Below are 20,795 nucleotides of genomic sequence, written 5' to 3'. Positions count from 1 at the left end.
CACTACGGTGCAGGTCTTTCAATGTAGTTATTTCTTGTCACGCTACAGCCTTGGAAAATATTTGTTTGTAAGTTCGATTCAAGCATTTAGCTAATGATGATAATCTTGTTATTGATAGAGTTGCTTACATATCAATGTTGGTTGGTTGCATTTACTCACACAAATTGCAATGCCTTTAATGTACAGTGCCTTGCGAAAGTATTCGGCCCCCTTGAACTTTGCGACCTTTTGCCACATTTCAGGCTTCAAACATAAAGATATAAAACTGTATTTTTTTGTGAAGAATCAACAACAAGTGGGACACAATCATGAAGTGGAACGACATTTATTGCATATTTCAAACTTTTTTAACAAATCAAAAACTGAAAAATTGGACATGCAAAATTATTCAGCCCCCTTAGGTAAATACTTTGTAGCGTCACCTTTTGCTGCGATTACAGCTGTAAGTCGCTTGGGGTATGTCTCTATCAGTTTTGCACATCGAGAGACTGAAATTTTTTCCCATTCCTCCTTGCAAAACAGCTCGAGCTCAGTGAGGTTGGATGGAGAGCATTTGTGAACAGCAGTTTTCAGTTCTTTCCACAGATTCTCGATTTGATTCAGGTCTGGACTTGACTTGGCCATTCTAACACCTGGATATGTTTATTTTTGAACCATTCCTTTGTAGATTTTGCTTTATGGATCATTGTCTTGTTGGAAGACAAATCTCTGTCCCAGTCTCAGGTATTTTGCAGACTCCATCAGGTTTTCTTCCAGAATGGTCCTGTATTTGGCTCCATCCATCTTCCCATCAATTTTAACCATCTTCCCTGTCCCTGCTGAAGAAAAGCAGGCCCAAACCATGATGCTGCCACCACCATGTTTGACAGTGGGGATGATGTGGTCAGAGTGATGAGCTGTGTTGCTTTTACGCCAAACATAACGTTTTGCATTGTTGCCAAAAAGTTCAATTTTGGTTTCATCTGACCAGAGCACCTTCTTCCACATGTTTGGTGTGTTTCCCAGGTGGCGTGTGGCAAACTTTAAACAACACGTTTTATGGATATCTTTAAGAAATGGCTTTCTTCTTGCCACTCTTCCATAAAGGCCAGATTTGTGCAATATACGACTGATTGTTGTCGTATGGACAGAGTCTCCCACCTCAGCTGTAGATCTCTGCAGTTCATCCAGAGTGATCATGGGCCTCTTGGCTGCATCGCTGATCAGTCTTCTCCTTGTATGAGCTGAAAGTTTAGAAGGACGGCCAGGTCTTGGTAGATTTGCAGTGGTCTGAATCTTTTTGTATCCAAATCCGGCTTTAAACTTCTTCACAACATTATCTCGGACCTGCCTGGTGTGTTCCTTGTTCTTCATGATGCTCTCTGCGCTTTTAACGGACCTCTGAGACTATCACAGTGCAGGTGCATTTATATGAAGACTTGATTACACACAGGTGGATTGTATTTATCATCATTAGTCGTTTAGGTCAACATTGGATCATTCAGAGATCCTCACTGAACTTCTGGAGAGAGTTTGCTGCACTGAAAGTAAAGGGGCTGAATAATTTTGCACGCCCAATTTTTCAGTTTTGGATTTGTTAAAAAAGTTTGAAATATCCAACAAAAGTCGTTCCACTTCATGATTGTGTCCCACTTGTTGTTGATTCTTCACAAAAAAATACAGTTTTATATCTTTATGTTTGAAGCCTGAAATGTAGCAAAAGGTTGCAAAGTTCAAGGGGGCCGAATACTTTCGCAAGGCACTGTATATCGTTAGCTGTATTACTTTGCTCGTGCATCATGCAAACGATTTGTAAAATATACAATACTGTAGTTTTGTTACTGTTTCTAGTGTAATATGCTTTGTTATTCTACATATATGGTTGTACATTATTAGAGTAATGAAAGGAGCCAATTACCATATGAGTAACAATGAGCTATATGGTTTGGCATCATGCCAGATGCATGGTACCTTAGCGCGTGCTTTGTATTTATGCAACTTCAAATGTGTAATGTACAGCTACAGTATGTCGGTGTGAATTGAATACTAAAGTATATTCTTTTCTGTATTTTGCAGTTTCACAACATAAAAGTTTTAAATATATTCATTCAAGAAAAGTCACACCTTGGGAGTTTTATTGAAGACTTAGTTGTTAGCTATCTGTCTAGTTTTGCATGGGAACGCAACTCAAGGGCAGAATAGTGCGTATGTTATCATGTGTGTGTATTCATGTGTCTGTGACTATGTTTGTGTTAATTCACACTCTCCACTGCTCCATAAGGTGTATTTTTAAATGTTCTTAAATCTGATTCTAGTGCTTGCATCAGTTACCTGTTATGGAGTCATGGCTCTATATAGTACTGTATGCCTCCCATAGTCTGTTTTGGAATTAGGGACTATGAAGAGCTCTGGTGGCATGTCTTGTGGGGTATGCATGGGTGTCTGAGCTGTGTGCTAGTCATTTAAACAGACAGCTTTGTGCATTCAACATGTCATTACTGCTCACAAGAAGTGATGAAGTCAATCTCCCCTCTACTTTGAGCCTGAAGAGATTGACATGCATATTATTTTTTATTATCATTTTCTCTCTTTGTATATCCAATGGCCAGCTTTGCTGACCTGTTCTGAGCCAATTGCAACTTTGTGGCACCTGACTACACGACTGAACAGTAGTCCAGGTGCAGCAAAACTAGAGCATGTAGGACCTGCCTAGTTGATATTGCTGTTAAGAAGGTAAGAAGGTAGAGCTGCACTTTATTATGGACAGACCCATCTTAGCTACTGTTCTCCACATCTTGGCTACTGTTGTATCAATATGTTTTGACAATGACAGTTTAAAATCCAGGGTTACTCCAATCAGTTTAGTCACCTAAACTTGCTCAATTTCCACATGATTTATTACAATATTTAGTTGAGGCTTAGGGTTAAGTGAATGATTTGTTCCAAATACAATGCAATACAAGTTTTTAAAATATTTAGGACTAACTTATTCATTGCCACCCATTCTGAAACTAACTGCAGCTCTTTGTTAAGAGTTTGCAGTCATTTAAGTTGCTGTAGTAGCTGATGTGTATAGTGTTGAGTCATCTGTATACATAGACACACTGGTTTTACACACTGGCATGTCATTAGTAAAGATTGAAAAAGTAAGGGGCCTAGACAGCTGCCCTGGAGAATTGCTGATTCTACCTGGATTATGTTGGAGAGGTTTCCATTAACTTCTTATGGCTGGGGGCAGTATTGAATACTTTGGATAAATAAGGTGCCCAGAATATCATTATTATTACTATTATTATTATTATATTATTAGTAGATTTGGAAAGAAAACCTTCTGAAGTTTCTGAAACTGTTTGAATGATGTCTGTGAGTATAACATAACTCATATGGCAGGCAAAAACCTGAGAACAAATCCAACCAGGAAGTGGGAAATCTGAGGTTTGTAGTTTTGCAAACTCTTTGCCTATCAAATATACAGTGTCTATGGGGTCAAATTGCACTTCCTAAGGCTTCCACTAGATGTCAACAGTCTTTAGAACCTTGTTTAATGCTTCTACTGTGAAGGAGGGGGAATGGGAGCTGAATCAGTCAGTGGTCTGGCAGAGTGGCATGAGCTGGTCACACGCGTTCACGTGAGAGTTAGCTTGTGTTCGATTGCATTTCTGAAGACAAAGGAATTCTCCAGTTGGAACATTATTGAAGATATACTTCAAAAATCATTGATTTTATACTTTGTTTGACATGTTTCTACGGACTGTAACGGAACTTTTTGACTTTTCGTCTGGCCTGCGCACCATGAATTTGGATTACTGGGCTAAACACACGAACAAAAAGGACATATTTGAACATAAATTATGGACTTTATCGAACAAATCAAACATTTATTGTGGAACTGGGATTCCTGGGAGTGCATGATGATGAAGATCATCAAAGGTAAGTGAATATTTAGAATGTTATTTCTGACTTCTGTTGACTCCACAACATGGCGGATATCTGTATGGCTTGATTTGTTATCTGAGCGCTGTATTCAGATTATTGCATGGTGTGCTTTTTAGGTAAAGATTTTTTGAAATCTGATACAGCGGTTGCATTAAGGAGTGTATTTATAATTCCATGCATAATAGTTGTATCTTTTATCAATGTTTATTATGAGTATTTCTATTAATTGATGTGGCTCTCTGCAAACTTACCGGATGTTTTGGAACTACTAAACATAACGCTCCAATGTAAACTCAGATTTTTGATATAAAATTAACTTAATCGAACAAAACATACATGTATTGTGTAACATGAAGTCCTATGAGTGTCATCTGATGAAGATCATCAAATGTTAGTGATTCATATTATCTCTATTTCTGCTTTTTGTGACACCTCTCTTTGGCTGGAAAAATGGCTGTGTTTTTCTGTGATGAGGTGCAGACCTAACAATCGTTTGGTGTGCTTTTGTCATAAAGCCTTTTTGAAATTGGACACTGTGGTGGGATTAACAACAAGGGTATCTTTAAAATGGTGTAAAACACTTCTATGTTTGAGGAATTTTAATTATGGGATATCTGTTGTTTTGAATTTGGCGCCTTGCACTTTCACTGGCTATTGTCATATCGATCCCGTTAGTGGGATTCAAGCCATACAAAGTTTTAAAGAACACCCTCTGTGTTCTGTTAGACAGGTAACTCTTTATCCACAATATAGCAGGGGTGTAAAGCCATAACACGTACATTACCGGGCAAAAGTTTTAGAACCCACTTCAAATCAAAGGAAGTCTTGAGCTATTGCTCGCCTGAGGTAGAGTATCTCATGATAAGCTGTAGACCAAACTATCTACGTAGAATGTAGAACGTTTTCATCTGTATTTTTCGTAGCTGTCTATATACCACCACAGTCAGAGGCTGGTCTAAGACAGCACTGAATGAGATGTATTCCGCCATAAGCAAAAAAAGAAAACGCTCACTCAGAGGCGGCGCTCCAAGTAGCCGGGGAGTTGAATGCAGGGAAACTTAAATCTAATTCTAATCTAATAATAAACCAAATTTCTATCAGCAGGTTAAATGTGCAACCAGAGGAAGAAAACTCTTGAGCGCCTTTACTCCACACACAGCGATGCATACAAAGCTCTCCCTCGCTCTCCATTTGGAAAATCTGACCAGAATTCAATGCTGCTGATTCCTGTTTACAAGCAAAAATGAAAGTGACTACCTCAATAAAAAAGTGATCAGATGAAGCAGATGCTAAGATAAAGGACTGTGAAATTCAAGTGTTTTTCTTTATTTTGACTAATTTCTACATCGTAGAATAATTGTGAAGACATCAAAACTAACGCATATGGAATCATGTAGTAACCCAAAAATTGTTAACTTCTCTAGGGTAGGGGGCAGCATTCGGATTTTTGGATGAAAAGCAAGCCCAAATGAAATGGCCTACTACTTGGGCCTACTACGTGGGCCCAGAAGATACGATATGCATATAATTGGTAGATTTGGATAGGAAACACTATAAAGTTTCCAAAACTGTTAACATAGTGTCTGTGAGAATAACAGAACTGATTTAGCAGGCGAAAACCTGAGAAAAATCCATTCAGGAAGTCGTTTTTTGGGGGGTTTTACAGTTTTCTATTACAGTATCCATTGACTTAGGACTACATTTGCAGTTCCTATGCCTTCCACTAGATGTCAACAGTCTTTAGAAATCGTTTCAGGCTTGTATTCTTATAAAAGAGGCAGAGCTTTTTCATGCGCATGTGCATTTCTTGTTTAACTTTTGACATGTTTCTATGAACTTTACCGGTACAATTTAGATTTTTTTGTCTGATTATTTCGACTGCGTTTGAGCCTGTGGATTACTGAAGAAAACGCGCTAACAAAACTAAGGTTTTTGGAAATAAAGAGACTTCATCGAACAAAAGGAACATTTATTGAGTAAATTAATGTCTTCTGATTGCCACCATATGAAGATCATCAAAGGTAAGGGATTAATTGTATCTCTATTTCTGTAACGCTTCTGCTTGGCTGGTTACTGTTTGTAATAATTTGTCAACTGGGATATGTTCTGGGCTAGGTATGATTTCGCCAAAAATAATTTTATAAAATGACACTGTGGTTGGTTTAACAAGAAGTTAATCTTCAAACCTATGTAAAATATGTTTTGTTTTCTGAATTTTTATAACGAGCATTTCTGTATTTGAATATGGTGCTCTGCAATCTCACTGGATATTGGCCAGATGGGACGCTAGCGTCCCAAGTACCCTAGCGAGGTTAACCTCTAGTGTCGAGCAGTCCCGTATCCGGGAGCGTAATCATAGCCTCAAGCTCATTACCATAACGCAACGTTTCCTTTTCATGAAAATCGCAAATGAAATTAAATAAATATATTGAAACACAAGCTTAGCCTTTAGTTAACAACACTGTCATCTCAGATTTTCAAAATATGCTTGAACCAAAGCTACACAAGCATTTGTGTAAGAGTATTGATAGCCTAGCATAGCATTAAGCTTAGCATTCAGCAGGCAACATTTTCACAAAAACAAGAAAAGCATTCAAATAAAATCATTTACCTTTGATGAACTTCGGATGTTTTCAATGACGAGACTCTCAGCTAGATAGCAAATGTTCATTTTTTCAAAAAGATTATTTTTGTAAGAGAAATAGCTCCGTTTGGTTCATCAAGTTTGGCTAAGAAAAAAAAACGAAAAAGCAGTCAACACAACGCCAAACTTTTTTCCAAATTAGCTCCATAATATTGACAGAAACATGGCAAACGTTGTTTAGAATCAATCCTCAAGGTGTTTTTCACAATTCTATTCGATGAAAAATCCTTCCTGGCAGTCGGTTTCTCATCCGGAAAAATGGAAAAAAAACTGCAGCTGGAGATTACGCAATAATTGCAACGGAGGACACCAAGCGACCACCTGGTAGATGTTGTCATGTCTTGTTATGTCTGTTCCTGTCCTTTCTCTTCATTCTCTCTCTCTGCTGGTCTTTTTAGGTTACCTTCTCTGTCTCTCATCCCTCAGCTGTTCTACATTTCTCCTAACTAGCTCATTCTCTCTTTCCCCACCTGTTCTCTCTTCCCCCTCTGATTAGGTCTCTATTTCTTTCTCTGTTCCTGCTACTTTCAGGGTCTGATTCTTGTTTGTGTTTTTTGATGCCAGAAGCAAGCTGTCGTCTCGTTTGCTTCCACCTTGTCCTGTCCTGTCGGAGTCTGCATGGCAGGTGCAACCTGCATTATACTACGTTCTTTTGTTCCATTGACTACGTTGGAAGAGGATTTATGCCATTCCTGTTTTTTATTAAAGAACTCTGTTTTCTGTTAAAACCGCGTTTGGGTCTTCACTCAAGTTCATAACAGAAGAATCAGACCAAGAATGGACCCAGCGGCTCCGGACCCTTTTCACTCCGCCGTCGAGATCCAGGGAGCGATGCTAGGCAGACACGAGGAGGAATTGTCTGCTGCTCAACATGCCGTTGAGACCCTGGCCGTCCAAGTCTCCGACCTCACAAGACGGGTTCACCAACTCCACCTCGATCCACCGCCCACTTCCAGGGTTTCCGAGTCTCCGGAGCCCAGGATCAACAACCCGCCGTGTTACTCTGGGGAGCCCACTGAGTGCCGCTCATTCCTCACTCAGTGTGATGTGGTGTTCTCTCTCCAGCCCAACACTTACTCCAGGAGCGCAGCCCGCATCGCCTACGTCATTTCTCTCCTTACCGGACGGGCGCGTGAGTGGGGCACGGCAGTCTGGGAGGCGAGGGCTGAGTGTATTAACCAGTATCAGGACTTTAAGGAGGAGATGATACGGGTTTTTGACCGTTCTGTTTTTGGCGAGGAGGCTTCCAGGGCCCTGTCTTCCCTATGTCAGGGGAATAGATCCATAACGGATTATTCTATTGAGTTTCGCACTCTCGCTGCCTCTAGTGACTGGAACGAGCCGGCTTTGCTCGCTCGTTTTCTGGAGGGTCTCCACGTCGAGGTTAAGGATGAGATCCTCTCCCGGGAGGTTCCTTCCAGTCTGGACTCCTTAATAGCTCTCGCTATTCGCATAGAGCGACGGTTTGATCTTCGTCGCCGAGCTCGTGGAAAGGAGCTCACGTTCTCCGTTGCTCCCTCTCCACATCACTGCCACCTGCCGCATCACTGCCACCCTCCCCCGCCGGCTCGGATGCTGAGCCTATGCAGCTGGGGGTATTCGCATCTCGGCCAAGGAGAGGGAACGGAGAATCACCAATCGCCTCTGTCTCTACTGCGGCTCCGCTGGTCATTTTGTCACCTCATGTCCAGTAAAGGGCCAGAGCTCATCAGTAAGAGGAGGGCTACTGGTGAGCGCAACTACTCAGGCCTCTCCTTCTGGATCACGCACTACCTTTCCGGTCCATCTCCGCTGGCCCGGTTCATCTGCTTCCTGCAGTGCCTTGATAGACTCTGGGGCGGAGGGCTGTTTTATGGACGAGACCTGGGCTCGGGAACATGACATTCCTCTCAGACAGTTAGGGAGCCCAGGGCCTTGTTCGCTTTAGATGGTAGTTCTCTCCCCAAGATTCAGCGTGAGACGCTGCCTTTAACCCTCACTGTCTCTGGTAATCATAGCGAAACCATTTCTTTTTTAATTTTTCGTTCACCTTTTACACCTGTTGTTTTGGGTCATCCCTGGCTTGTGCGCCATAACCCTTCTATTAATTGGTCTAGTAATACTATCCTATCCTGGAATGTTTCTTGTCATGTAACCTGTTTAATGTCTGCTATCCCTCCTGTTTCCTCTGTCTCTTCTTCACAGGAGGAGCCTGGCGATTTGACGGGGGTGCCGGAGGAGTATCACGATCTGCGCACGGTGTTCAGTCGTTCCAAGGCCACTTCTCTCCCTCCACACCGGTCGTATGACTGTAGTATTGATCTCCTTCCGGGAACTACTCCCCCGGGGTAGATTATACTCTCTGTCGGCTCCCGAACGTAAGGCTCTCGAGGATTATTTGTCGGTTTCGCTCGACGCCGGTACCATAGTCTCCTCCTCCTCCCCCGCCGGCGCGGGGTTCTTTTTGTTCAGAAGAAGGACGGGTCCCTGCGCCCATGCGTGGATTATCGAGGGCTGAATGACATAACAGTTAAGAATCGTTATCCGCTTCCTCTTATGTCTTCAGCCTTCGAGATCCTGCAGGGAGCCAGGTTTTTCACCAAATTGGACCTTCGTAACGCCTACCATCTCGTGCGCATCAGGGAGGGGGACGAGTGGAAGACGGCGTTTAACACTCCGTTAGGGCACTTTGAATACCGGGTTCTTCCTTTCGGCCTCGTTAACGCTCCAGCTGTCTTTCAGGCACTAGTTAACGACGTCCTGAGAGACATGCTGAACATTTTTGTTTTCGTTTACATGGACGATATCCTGATTTTTTCACCGTCTCTCTCGATTCATGTTCAGCACGTGCGACGCGTCCTCCAGCGCCTTTTGGAGAACTGTCTTTATGTGAAGGCTGAGAAGTGCACTTTTCATGCCGCCTCTGTCCCTTTTCTCGGTTCCGTTATTTCCGCTGAGGGCATTAAGATGGATCCCGCTAAGGTCCAGGCTGTCATTGATTGGCCCGTTCCTAAGTCACGCGTCGAGCTGCAGCGCTTTCTGGGCTTCGCTAATTTCTACCGTCGTTTCATCCGTAATTTCGGTCAGGTGGCAGCTCCTCTCACAGCCCTTACTTCTGTTAAGACGTGCTTTAAGTGGTCCGTTTCCGCCCAGGGAGCTTTTGATCTTCTTAAGAATCGTTTTACATCCGCACCTATTCTTGTTACACCTGACATCTCTAGACAGTTTGTTGTTGAGGTTGACGCGTCAGAGGTGGGCGTGGGAGCCATTCTTTCTCAGCGCTCTCTCTCTGACGGCAAGGTCCATCCTTGCGCGTTTTTCTCTCATCGCTTATCGCCGTCAGAACGTAACTATGATGTTGGTAATCGCGAACTGCTCGCCATCCGCTTAGCCCTAGGCGAATGGCGACAGTGGTTGGAGGGGGCGACTGTTCCTTTTGTCGTTTGGACTGACCATAGGAACCTTGAGTACATCCGTTCAGCCAAACGACTTAATGCGCGTCAGGCTCGTTGGGCTCTGTTTTTCGCTCGTTTCGAGTTTGTTATTTCTTATCGTCCGGGCTCAAAAAACACCAAACCTGATGCTTTATCTCGTCTCTTCAGTTCTTCTGAGGTCTCCACCGACCCCGATGGGATTCTCCCTGAGGGGCGTGTTGTCGGGTTGACTGTCTGGGGAATTGAGAGGCAGGTAAAGCAAGCACTCGCTCACACTCCGTCGCCGCGAGCTTGTCCTAGGAACCTTCTGTTCGTTCCCGTTCCTACTCGTCCGGCCGTTCTTCAGTGGGCCCACTCTGCCAAGTTAGCCGGCCACCCCGGCGTTCGGGGTACGCTCGCTTCCATTCGCCAGCGTTTCTGGTGGCCCACTCGGGAACGTGACGCGCGTCGATTTGTCGCCGCTTGTTCGGTCTGCGCGCAGACTAAATCTGGGAACTCTCCTCCTGCCGGCCGTCTCAGACCGCTTCCCATTCCCTCTCGACCGTGGTCTCACATCGCTTTAGATTTTATCACCGGACTGCCTTCATCAGCGGGGAAGACAGTTATTCTTACGGTTGTCGATAGATTCTCTAAGGCGGCTCATTTCATTCCTCTCGATAAGCTCCCTTCTGCTAAGGAGACGGCTCAGATCATTATCGAGAATGTTTTCCGAATTCATGGCCTTCCGTCTGACGTCGTTTCCGACAGAGGCCCGCAGTTCACGTCTCAATTTTGGAGGGAGTTTTGCCGTTTGATTGGGGCTTCCGTCAGTCTCTCGTCCGGCTTTCATCCCCAGTCTAACGGTCAAGCCGAACGGGCCAATCAGACTGTTGGTCGCATTTACGCAGTCTTTCTTTTCGTAACCCTGCGTCTTGGTCAGAACAGCTCCCCTGGGCAGAGTACGCCCACAACTCGCTTCCCTCGTCTGCTACCGGTCTATCCCCTTTTCAGTGTAGCCTCGGGTACCAGCCTCCGCTGTTCTCATCTCAGCTCGCCGAGTCCTGCGTCCCCTCCGCTCAGGCTTTTGTCCAGCGTTGCGAGCGCACCTGGAAGGGGGTCAGGTCGGCACTTTGCCGTAATAGGGCGCAGACTGTGAGGGCCGCTAATAAGCGTAGGACCAAGAGTCCTAGATATTGTTGCGGTCAGAGAGTATGGCTCTCCACTCAGAACCTTCCCCTTAAGACAGCTTCTCGCAAGTTGGCCCCGCGGTTCATTGGTCCGTTCCGTATTTCCCAGGTCATTAATCCTGTCGCAGTGCGACTTCTTCTCCCGCGCTATCTTCGTCGCGTTCACCCGGTCTTCCATGTCTCCTGTGTTAAGCCCGTTCTTCGCGCCCCCGCTCGTCCCTCCCCCCATCCTTGTCGAGGGCGCACCCATCTACAGGGTTCGTAAGATTTTGGACATGCGCCCTCGGGGCCGTGGTCATCAGTACCTAGTGGATTGGGAGGGGTACGGTCCTGAGGAGAGGAGTTGGGTTCCCTCTCGGGACGTGCTGGACCGTTCGCTGATCGATGATTTCCTCCGTTGCCGCCAGGTTTCCTCCTCGAGTGCGCCAGGAGGCGCTCGGTGAGTGGGGGGAGGTACTGTCATGTCTTGTTATGTCTGTTCCTGTCCTTTCTCTTCATTCTCTCTCTCTGCTGGTCTTTTTAGGTTACCTTCTCTGTCTCTCATCCCTCAGCTGTTCTACATTTCTCCTAACTAGCTCATTCTCTCTTTCCCCACCTGTTCTCTCTTCCCCCTCTGATTAGGTCTCTATTTCTTTCTCTGTTCCTGCTACTTTCAGGGTCTGATTCTTGTTTGTGTTTTTTGATGCCAGAAGCAAGCTGTCGTCTCGTTTGCTTCCACCTTGTCCTGTCCTGTCGGAGTCTGCATGGCAGGTGCAACCTGCATTATACTACGTTCTTTTGTTCCATTGACTACGTTGGAAGAGGATTTATGCCATTCCTGTTTTTTATTAAAGAACTCTGTTTTCTGTTAAAACCGCGTTTGGGTCTTCACTCAAGTTCATAACAGATGTAGTCTCTTATGGTCAATCTTCCAATGATATGCCTACAAATACGTCACAATGCTGCAGACACCTTGGGGAAAACGTGGAAAAGGTAAGCTGACTCCTAGCTCCTCCACAGCCATATAAGGAGTCATTGCCATGTGGCTGTTTAAAAAAATGCGGCACTTCCTGATTGTATTTTTATCGGGTTTTTTTCTGTAACATCAGTACTGTGGCACTCACAGACAATATATTTGCAGTTTTGGAAACGTCAGAATGTTCTCTTTCCAAAGCTGTCAATTATATGCATAGTCAAGCATTTTTTTGTGGCAAAATATCTTGTTTAAAACGGGAACGTTTTTCATCCAAAAATTAGCGCCCCGTATATCCAAGAAATAAAACAAATCAAAATATATGTTATATTTGAGATTCTTCAAATAGCCACCCTTTGCACTGATGACAGCCAAGCACAATCTTGGCATTCTCTTGAGCAATGGACATTAGACCGGTGGAAATTTGTGCTCTGGTCTGGAGTCCAAATTGATGATTTTTGGTTCCAACCGCCAAGTGTTTCTGAGATGTGGTGTGGGTGAACAGATAATCTCCGCATGTGTATTTCCCACCGTAAAGCGTGGATGTGGTGTTATGGTCCTTTGCTGGTGACACTGTCTGTGATTTATTTTGAATTCAAGGCACACTTAACCAGCATGGCTACCACAGCATTCTGCAGCGATACGCCATCCCATCTGGTTTGGGCTTAATGGGTCAATCATTTGTTTTTCAACAGGACAATGACCCAACACACCTCCAGGCTGTGTAAGGGCTATTTGACCAAGAAGGAGAGTGATGGAGAGCTGCATCAGATGACCTGGTCTCCACAATCACCTGACCTCAACCAAATTGAGATGGTTTGGGATGAGTTGGACCGCAGAGTGAAAGAAAAGCAGCCAACAGGTGCTCAGCATATGTGGGAACTACTTCAAGACTGTTGAAAAAGAAAATCAACTGGTTGAGAGAGCTGTCATCAAGGCAAAGGGTGGCTATTTGAGTAGCAGACTATGATCGATAATGTCAAAAGCCACACTGAAGTCTAATGAAACATCCCCCACAATATTTTTATTATCAATGTCTCTTAGCCAATCATCAGTCATTTGTCTAAGTGCTGTGCTTGTTGAATGTCCTGAAAGTCTGGTCAAACACTATTTTTTCAAAAACTTTACTAAGGGTTGGTAACAGGCTGATTGGGCAGCTATTGGAGCCAGTAAAGGGGGCTTTACTATTCTTAGGAAGCAGAATAACTTTTGCCTCCCTCCAGGTCTGACGTTACACACTTTCTAGTAGGCTTGAATTGAAGATATGGCAAATCGGAGTGATAATATCATCCGTCAGACCCCGATGGCTTGCCATTGTTGATAGACAATAATTATTTCACCTCTTCCACACTCACTTTACAGAATTCAAAATTACAATTCCAATTCCTGTCTTTCATAATTTGGTCAGATATAGTTGGATGTTGAATGCAGCATTTGTTGCTGGCATGTCATTCCAAAGTTTGCTCTTCTTGCCAATGAAAAAAATCATAAAAGTACTTGGCAAAATAAGTCATTTTTTTAATGAATGAGCCATCTGAGTCAATGAATGATGGAGCTGAAAATTTCATTGAAGGTGCTTCAAAGCTTTTTACTATCTATATGTCAGTGTAGTTTATTTTTATTTTTATTAAGTTTAGTCACATAATTTCTCAATTTGCAGTATGTTTGCCAATCGATTGTGCAGCCAGACTTATTTGCCATTCCCTTTTCCTCATCCCTCTCAACCATAAAATGTTTAAATTCCTCATCAATCCACAGGGATTTAAACGTTTTTACAGCAATTTCATAAATGTGTCAAGTGTAACGTCTGTTTGCTCTTCATTACACACCACGACTCAACAAAAATCAACAACATATGAATCACTACAAAACTTATTGTATGACCTCTTATTCACTATATTAAGTCCAGCCTTTGGAACTTTGGTTTTCCTAGATATGGCTGCTATATTGTGATCACTACATCTGATGGATCTGGATACTGCTCTCAAGCACATTTCTGTAGCATTGGTAAAGATGTGATCAATACATGTTGATGATTTAATTCCTGTGCTTGTTTCTAACTGCCCTGTAGGTTGACTGATGACCTGAACCAGGTTGTACGTACTGGTTACAGTTTGAAGCTTTTTCTTGATAAAGCCAGTCAACATTTAAATCAACCAGAAAATACACATCTCTGTTGATATCACATACATTATCGAGGATTTCACACATGTTATCCAGATGTTGATTGTGGCCTGTGGAATGTTGTCCCACTCCTCTTCAAGGGCTGTGCAAAGTTGCTGCATATTGGCAGGAACTGGAACACGCTGAAATCCACGTATACCTAAAGCATCCCAAACATGCTCAGTGGGTGACACGTCAGTATTGCATGCCATGGAAGAACTGGGACATTTTTAGCTTCCAGGAATTGTGTACAGATCCTTGTAACTTGGGGCCATCCATTATCATGCTGAAACATGAGATGATGGCGGCGGACGAATGGCACGACAATGGGCCTCATGATCTCGTCACCGTGTCTCTGTGCATTCAAATTGCCTTTGTTAAAAAACAAGTGGGTTCGTTGTCTGTAACTTATGCCTGCCCATACCATAAGCACACCGCCAACATGGGGCACTCTGTTCACAACGTTGACATCAGCAAACCGCTCGCCCACACTCTGCCATCTGCCCTGTACAGTTGAAACCGGGATTCATCAGTGAAGAGCACACTTCTCCAACGTGACAGCCACCGAAGGTAAGCATTCGCCCACTGAAGTCGGTTACGATGCAGAACTGCAGTCAGGTCAAAACCCAGGTGAGGACCACAAGCATGTAGATGAGCTTCCCTGAGACGGTTTCTGACAATATTTATGTTGTGCAAACCCTAGATTCATCAGCTGTCCGGGAGGTTGGTCTCAGACGGCTTATGGTAGAGACATTTTATGAACATTTATTTATCTTGCAGCAGCTCTGATAGACATTACTGCAGTCAGCATGCCAATTGCATTGTCCCTCAAAACTTGGGACATCTGTGGCATTGTGATGTATGACAAAACTGCACATTTTAGAGTGGCCTTTATTGTCCCCAGCACAAGGTGCATCTGCGTAATGACATGCTGCTTAATCAGTTTCTTGATATGCCACACCTGTCAGGTGGATGGATTATCTTGGCAAAGGAAACATTGTCACTAGCAGGGATGTCAACAAAAATAATAAAAAATAATAATAATAATAATGAAAAAAATGAGTGTAGAATTTATTTTATTTTATTTTAGCTCATGAAACACGGGACCAACACTTTACTTGTTTACATTTTTGCTCAGCATAAATAATATTTCCTTTAATTCTAATTCAATTCAAATTGGACACTTGTATTGGAATGAAAGACCCCAACTCAATTTAGAAATGAGCCCACCCTGTCACAGACATTACATCTCCAATTACAAAACACATTAGAATCAACAAGTTATTGATAACTGGTATACTATTCATCATGGTGACAGCCATCACTAAAAATAAAACATTGGCTGGACTCCTCTGCACACACACAGCTGTAACAGCTACACAAAGCTCTGTCGTAACCTAGCAACAGCTTCTGCACAGCAGAAGACCACTTCATGTCAGTAGCTGATGATTTTTGGACTAAAGAGCACTTATGTTTGGGAAAAAAACAATAATATAGTATATCTTTGGACTCCTGTTACAGTACAGAGACTTCACGCAGTGGCCAAAACTAATTGCAATTACGTCATAACTGGCAGCTTTGCAGCGAGGAATGGTACAAGACATACACTTTACTTACTACATTACAGTATGCATCCTATCTAAGGTGGCTAATTGTGCAAATTAAGGGGAAAGCAAAGCATGAAGCATACCAAACACCAATGAAAGTGTCACTTTTGGTGCATATTGTGGTAACAGTGGAGGGCTGCTATGCTCAGGTGGGCAAGAGCATCATGTTACAGGAAAAGTATTAAGAGAATCGTGACAAAGAGAGAGGGAGAGAGAGAGAGAGAGAGCTTTCTTTGTTTTCACGTCTTATCCTACTATGACACATATTGTTAGATACTTAAAACAAAATTCTTGTCGCAGTTGTTGCAAATTGTGAAGAAATGTCCTTACATTTCATGCCAGTCTTGAATTGAACGGAGAGAGGATTGGAACTGAAAGTATGTCTGAGGGGGAGAGTGGGGGATAGTGGGAGAGAACGAAGGGTGAGAGACACTGTGTGTAGGCGAGTGAGAGAGATGGAGGGAGAGATGATAGTGAGTGTTTGTATAGACGGAAAGACAGAGTTGGTTGGCTTTAGGCAGAGGACTGAGAGAGACAGATTCCAGCATACAGCTAGTTAGGGAAAGAAAGAGACTTATAGGGAGAGACTGAGACTGTGTGTGTGTTTTGATTTTGAATTGGAGAGAGGCAGAGAGAAAGGGGGAAAGAGAGGGCAGGAGAGACAAAGAAGCAAGAGAGAGATATACTTCGTTTTGGGAGTTTTCCTTGTGTCTCTCCCTGAAGCAGTTACTCTGCCCCCTGCCAACATGGACTCCCTGCTAGCTAAAGCAACCTCACTGTAAGTCCTTTATGCATTCTGACCGCAGCTGTTTAAGCCCTCTCCTCTCCTCCTCACCACCACTCTCTACGACCACTCCTCCGAGCCCCCGCACTCTCTTCCCTTGTACTCCCTCCCTCCCTCCCTCCCTGTCCCTAACTCTCTTTCTCGTCCTCTCTCTCTCTCTCTCTCTCGATCTCTTCCTCCCCCCAGGAGTGATTATAGGGCTATTGTCGATAGGAGGAAAGAAAAAAGGAGGAAGGAAAAATAGGAAATGTTTGGAAAACTGCTCTCTTACCCCGTGTTCCGATTCCAGGGGCTCGGCTTTGACTCGGACTGCAGGCATTCCATCAAGCATTAACATCCTGTTCTCGGGCCGTCTGTGGAGGAAGAGAGGTAGGGGGAGGAGGTGTAAGACGGACGCTGAGTTTGACCATGACTAAGCATCTTAGTTTGACTTTGACACACACATACAGTAAAAAGCTGGACCTGACACACATCCCAAAAAAGTTGGTAGAGGTGCTGACTAACAGAATAGTAAACTGCACAAAATTACAAAAGTCACAATCCACATAGAAATATACGCAAGCAAATACTGTACACACATACACATGCTTACAATCAAATAGATATTACAGGTATTACAGGTATTGTATGTGCGCTGACAAAAACAAACTTAAACACACCGACATACAGTACACAAAGAAATAATCACGTCTAAGAACACACACACACACCGCACTCTCTCTGTATAAACAAGCCACATTTTTTTGCATGAAACTACTGTGTTCACTGACGTCACTTGACTGAGTGTTCCAGTGTGTAAGACAACTAATCAATGTGGAATAGACATATAATTACTATATTTATATTCCCATAAAACTATAGCACAATAGCACAACCATGGAGATCCGATTCATTTCTCTGTTTTTTTTTTCCTGTGAAGCACATTGCGTTGCCTTTCATGTCTGAAATGTGCAGTATAAATAAAGCGCGATTTGATTTGATATTGGAACAACCATACAAATGGATGAGTCCCAAATGCCACCCTATGTGTACATAGTTGACTACTTTTGACCAGAGCCCTATCATGATTCAAAACACTCATTTACTATTTGCATTTTACTTCATGGTCCGTTTTGTTAATTACTTCTCAACTTAGTATATAATGATTGCATTGCACAAAGGCAAAATAGTACAGCCATTTACAATATATGTGCCAAATATGCTATTGGGAATGTTTCAAGCTTATCACCAAGTCATAGAGTAAAACACAATGTAACAAAGATATCGATCCATACAGTATAAACAATTATCCATGTTTGAGCACACAATGACTCGTCCAGCTGACTTGTCCTAATTTTCTGCTCGTACATGGATATGACCAAAAATCACTGTTAGCAAATCTGTTAGCATATAATCAATCACACCAGGTATGGGAGAAGAAAGAGAGAATCGTAGCGCAAGGCTTTAATGCTTACACAGTGAGCTGTTTGTGCATCACTTTCTTTGTCAGCATTGCCTATACCTCCATAGGCAGGCAATCCAATGATTCTTTTCGGGAGGGGGCAGTGTAAAATAATACTTGTATTTGTAATCTGAATATCGGGTGTTTTCTGTAGCCTGCAGAATCTTCCCCTGGACACGTTTTTATCTAGAGGTTGGTTTGGGTTTCATTGTTTTGGTGAAAAGATAGTTCAAGAAAAGAACAACACACTGAAACACTTTTCAAATCCACTACGACCCATGAGGTCTGGGGAACAGCGGAGATCGTTACAGGTGATTTTCTGGATCATTGATAGTGTGGCTGGGTACAGGTGGAGAGGCAAATTGCTAGAGAAACAAACATTTTCTTCTGTTTCATGCATACTGACAATGACCCAGGTCTCTCCTTCACACACAGACTCTGATTTTCAGCTAATGCTTTCTAGGCTGGGATTCAGTCCGATCACGGGTTATACAGTAGGTTTTGCGGTTTTTAAAAGCAATGTCCCCATGTTTTTTTATGTATTTTATTTCACCTTTATTTAACCAGGTAGGTCAGTTGAGAAGATCTCATTTGCAACTGCGACCTGGCCAAGATAAAGCATAGCAATTTGACACATACAACAACACAGAGTTACACATGGAGTAAACAAAACACAGTCAATACAGTGTGTGCAAATGAGGTAAGATAAGTGAGTTAAGGCAATAAAATAGGCCATGGTGGCGAAGTAATTACAATATAGCAATTAAACACTGGAATGGTAGATGTGCAGATGTTTGTAGAGATTGCATTCACCGTAAATGCTGCATATAATAGTTGCAATGCATTTAACCAGTGATCGCATTGGATCCCGGCCCTAGTTGTTCAGCAGACACTTTTGTCCAAAGTGACTTACAGTAAACCTGTACATTCAGTGTGCAGTGTGTGTGAGTGCATGGTGTGTGCGTGTGTGAGCATAATGTGTGACAATGAATGACCTGATTGAATGTCCCATTCACAGTTGATTACGTCTTCTAAGAACACGATAATGAGTCGTACATTACAGTTCTTGGAGGGACAATGTGCTTAAGGAGACATTATATGTTTAAACAGCCCTTTGAAATTGACTGCTTATGGCTTTCGCTGTCTCTAGAATAGCACATGAAACAACATGAACCACATAATACTAGAGTACAGATACCAATGTTATAATGGAGTTTCTCTGAAATTTCTGCATTGAAAACTATTGAATGTCATTCAATCTTTTTTTAAAGTCCTAAGTGAAAATGTAAAACAATGTTTAAAGAAAGTACTGCCTATGTGATTCTGAATCTGAACCTCTATCCTACAGACACCTATCACAGTAACAGGGACACAAAGTACACTCATTCAATAAAATGGGCAGCTTCTTATTACTCAAACTACTCTACCTTTAACTGTACGGTACCTTTAAGATGGCTCCTCAGAAGGAGCCAATGACAACAATGCATGTTCCGTCTCCCTTGGCCAAGGCCGACCTGAAGTAACCCAGCCTTTTATTATTTTAGCAGGCAGTACATGGAGGAATGCAAGCAAAGCAAAGCAAATATGCTCTAAACATCTCTGTTACACTCCACTTCTGGCATCAGCAACAGGATGTGTGGCCATGTCTCCACTCAGAACCCCATCGAAACTACTCTGGTGAGGGGAGAGAGAGCATCCTTGGCTGAGTTAACCCGCAAGTGTCTGGATTGTCGGATAATCACATTCACGTGTACACAAAAACACACATATAACAAAGCTGGCATGGAATCAGACTTCATATGTAATGAATACCCTTGCATGAGAAATGAAGACTTGCATTAGCTCCCCAAAGTAATGCTTAGGTTTAGCTTAGCAAGGTTTTGTGGCTGGTTCGAACTATATATATTTGATATTTTATTGTCCTAATTCGATACCCATTCATAAATGTTGAACACATTCTAGGAATATACAGCATTATATACATGCAAACCGATTATATATATATATATATATATATATATATATATATATATGTATTATCTCTTTGCATATACAGTGAGGCAAAAAAATATTTAGTCAGCTACCAATTGTGCAAGTTCTCCACTTAAAAAGATGAGAGAGGCCAGTAAGTCTGTAAGTGTTCACAAGGTTTTCACACACTGTTGCTGGTATTTTGGCTCATTCCTCCATGCAGACCTCCTCTAGAGCAGTGATGTTTTAGGGCTGTTGCTGGGCAACACGGACTTTCAACTCCCTCCAAAGATATTCTATGGGTTGAGATCTGGAGACTGGCTAGGCCACTCCAGGACCTTGAAATGCTTCTTACGTAGCCACTCCTTCGCTGCCCGGGTGGTGTGTTTGGGATCATTGTCCTGCTGAAAGACCCAGCCACGTTTCATCTTCAATGCCATTGGTGATGGAAGGAGGTTTTCACTCAAAATCTCACGATGCATGGCCCCATTCATTCTTTCCTTTACACGGATCAGTCGTCCTGGTCCCGTTGCAGAAAAACAGCCCCAAAGCATGATGTTTCCACCCCCATGCTTCACAGTAGGTATGGTGTTCTTTGAATGCAACTCAGCATTCGTTGTCCTCCAAACACGACGAGTTGAGGTTTTACCAAAAAGTTATATTTTGGTTTCATCTGAACTTATGACATTCTCCCAATCTTCTTCTGGATCATCCAAATGCTCTCTAGCAAACTTCTGGC

The 20,795-nt window shown here is 42.9% G+C and overlaps 1 protein-coding gene across 2 annotated transcripts in view; it reads right to left on the bottom strand.

The window, feature by feature from the left end:
• The window catches only part of LOC135547053 (Krueppel-like factor 12), a 197,009-nt gene that overhangs the window by 87,618 nt on the left and 88,596 nt on the right, over positions 1 to 20,795 (bottom strand). For both annotated transcript variants that reach the window (XM_064975648.1, XM_064975649.1), the window contains exon 2: positions 16,916 to 16,997. In XM_064975648.1, coding sequence (XP_064831720.1) covers positions 16,916 to 16,981 — 66 coding nt within the window. In that variant the 5' untranslated portion in view covers positions 16,982 to 16,997. The remainder of the gene's footprint in view (positions 1 to 16,915; positions 16,998 to 20,795) is intronic.

This window comes from Oncorhynchus masou, chromosome 10, assembly GCF_036934945.1.
Source record: "Oncorhynchus masou masou isolate Uvic2021 chromosome 10, UVic_Omas_1.1, whole genome shotgun sequence".
NCBI classification, from domain to species: Eukaryota; Metazoa; Chordata; class Actinopteri; order Salmoniformes; family Salmonidae; genus Oncorhynchus; species Oncorhynchus masou.
This window is presented reverse-complemented; position numbering and strand designations above follow the sequence as displayed.